Source organism: Austrofundulus limnaeus, unplaced genomic scaffold, assembly GCF_001266775.1.
Source record: "Austrofundulus limnaeus strain Quisiro unplaced genomic scaffold, Austrofundulus_limnaeus-1.0 Scaffold102, whole genome shotgun sequence".
NCBI lineage: Eukaryota > Metazoa > Chordata > Actinopteri > Cyprinodontiformes > Rivulidae > Austrofundulus > Austrofundulus limnaeus.
In genome coordinates, this window is record NW_013952504.1 from 683088 (window position 1) to 685913 (window position 2826).

Consider the following 2826-nt stretch of genomic DNA (forward strand, 5'->3'; position numbering starts at 1 on the left):
TATATATACAAATACAAAAACAAAATACAAACAACATTATCATTGTTATTCTTTAGAAAAGAGGAAAAGTAAGAATGAAAGCACCCTGAAAGTATAAAATGTTAGAAAACACTGTGTCACGACCAGGCACTACTAAAAAAAAAAACCCAAAACTAAACTAAGATAAAGGGAAGAAAAAAAAAGACCAGTATGACAGTTATTGTTTTTTAATTTCTAATATTAACTACACTTGAAATATTCAAAACAATCACTGCCCACTCTGAGTGCAAACACAGCATCGACAGATTGTTTCACAAAACATTTGTTAGTGTGCACAGACACTTGTTAGGTTATACAGTGAAAACTCCTTTTCTGCCTTTATTAATTGACAGTTAGATGTTTTAGAGAACAATTATCTAACGCTGTGACTGAAAAAGAGGTTATAAAGGAGGCAGAAGTTGTTTGTTCCACAGCTCCTCACAGCTGACCTGAGAGAACATTGAGAGAAGTTATCAGGTTTAGTGATGTGGTCCCTGTTTGAACATAACATTTTTTGTTATGAAGTTACACTAAGAATATGTATGTGCACATATGCATAGCACGAGCCCTATTTTATTGTTATTATTTTTATACATATAAAGTGGAGGACCATCACATCCCACCCACTCACCAGTGACTCATACACAAGTGCTCTGTCTAATTTTTTCTTTCAGCCGGCGGCCTTTGGGAACAAAGACCGAGACATAAGTGGACATGGCTGCATCTTTCATAAGTGTGTGTGTGTCTGTGTGTCAGCTCTCCTTGACAGACCTAAAAATATCTCCACACTGTCTCATAAACACTTCATATAGTTAATCTTTCTCCTCAGGGCGCTGCGTGGGGCCAAGATGTTACCACTGATTACACAAGTGGATGAAAAGGCCGAGTAATATTGGCACCTACTCGTGTTCTTTTGGTCTTAAGTGATTTTAAATGGATGGTTTTATAGCTTGAGAGCTTTGGATGCGTTTCTGCCTCTTTTCTGTAATTGTTATAAATCATGTCATCTTTAGATGATATCAGAAGCTTCCAAAATATGTGGGTTGAAACCTGACAAATCTAATTTTGTTTCTCTAAAACTGATAAGATGGAAATACTAGAAAGGTGCAACTTCTAAAACTGAGACTTTTCGATGAAAAAAGTAAAAAATCTCTGAGCGTTGGAGGAAATAAAAGTAGTTCAAAACAAGGTTATTCATTAAATTCATACCGTTGTTCTATTATGGAAAAGATTGGAGTAAATGAAGTTGTTGAATAACCTGCAAAGCTATGATGTAAAGCTACTGAGTCTTTGTCTGTCTCATCATCATCATCAGCTAATAACATGATGTAATGTTTCCTCTTTTATCAGCTCTTCAGAAAGTTGGAGCAGTGCAACACGGAGCTGAAGAAGTACAGCCACGTCAACAAGAAAGCTCTGGACCAGTTTGTCAACTTCTCCGAGCAGAAGGAGAAGCTGATTAAGCGTCAGGACGAACTCGACCGTGGCTACAAATCCATCATGGAGCTCATGAACGTCCTGGAGCTGCGCAAATATGAGGCCATCCAGCTCACATTCAAACAGGTACAGTAGGGTCCATCACACTCTGCAGCCTGTTGAAGGCTGCTTCAACATTAGACAGTTGGTCAAAGAGGTACTGATCAGAAAATGAAAAAAAAACCTGACATTTAGATTTTCTAACCCTGTGATTATATGAAAAATACGGGAATTTTCAACAGATGAATTGAATAAAAGGTTATGCTGCCATCTTGGTGATGACCCTGCATTGATCTTATTTCTGTTTGTGCATGTTACTAGTATGTTTTTGTCTGTATTTGAGAGTTATTTTTCTTCTCTTTTATTAGTTGTTTTTTTATTTTGGGACCTGAGTACATATTTCCTTCTATCAAGTGCAAACATGGATTGTGTTTTACGACAAGCATGTTGCCTCTGTGTCTGTGGCTGTGTTTTAATTCAGGGGTTGCAACCAACGCATTTGTTGGCCGCTTACGTCACTGCGTTGCGCCGTAGGCTGTCCCAATTCGTTGGTGTCTGACGATACTGGAAACACACACTCCATCTGAGTATCCTATGTGGCCAACGATATCCCAGGATTCATTGAGCCATCAGCAAATTAAACAAAAAAACAAAGACGGTGGAGGTGCTTTTATTTAGTTTGGAAATTCATCACAACACAAAAAAATTGTTTTTAGTTGTATGTTTAGCAATACAGCTGATGAAATTTAAGCTGCAATGGGATGTTAAATAAAATGCATGCATAGAATTTATGTGCAACTTTTTAATAATACTGAATTTTGTTACATTATATCATGTAAAGACAACTGACGGGATGTGATATAAAACAACACCAAGGCAACAGGGATGGTCACACAAATGTACATCATGCAAAGACTAGACCGTCTCATTTCACAGCAGTTTGATGGAGCCCACATGGACTGTGTGAGGTGTGACCGACTTCAGCTGCAACCCCTGAACTGAGACACATCTACTCTTAGTTTCTGTCACACTTTAATATCAGCATCCATGCTAACCATATTTTAGCTCTTTTCCTCCAGTACTCTGCTAATTGGCTGATCTTCCTCGTTCTTCCTTCTTCAAGATCCTTGTCATCTTCCTCCACAGCTTAAGAATTCACAGATAATACCTGACTAATGTTTTAGTGGTTTAATCTAGGGATGTTAACAATTAATCGACTTACGATTAATTGTCGATTAATGGTTTTTTAGATTAAAGTCATTTTTATTAGATTAATTGTTTAAATCCGCGTAATGCGCCCGCCGTCCAGGAGAGGGCGCCGCTGCTTACACT

General features: G+C 37.9%; 1 protein-coding gene across 1 annotated transcript in view; it reads left to right on the forward strand.

Annotated features, from left to right (window-relative positions):
- smc3 (structural maintenance of chromosomes 3) overlaps positions 1-2826 on the forward strand; it is a gene marked incomplete in the record, with an annotated part of 36905 nt that overhangs the window by 25286 nt on the left and 8793 nt on the right. Inside the window, 1 exon segment of the mRNA XM_014013499.1 lies at positions 1369-1581. Coding sequence (XP_013868953.1) covers positions 1369-1581 — 213 coding nt within the window.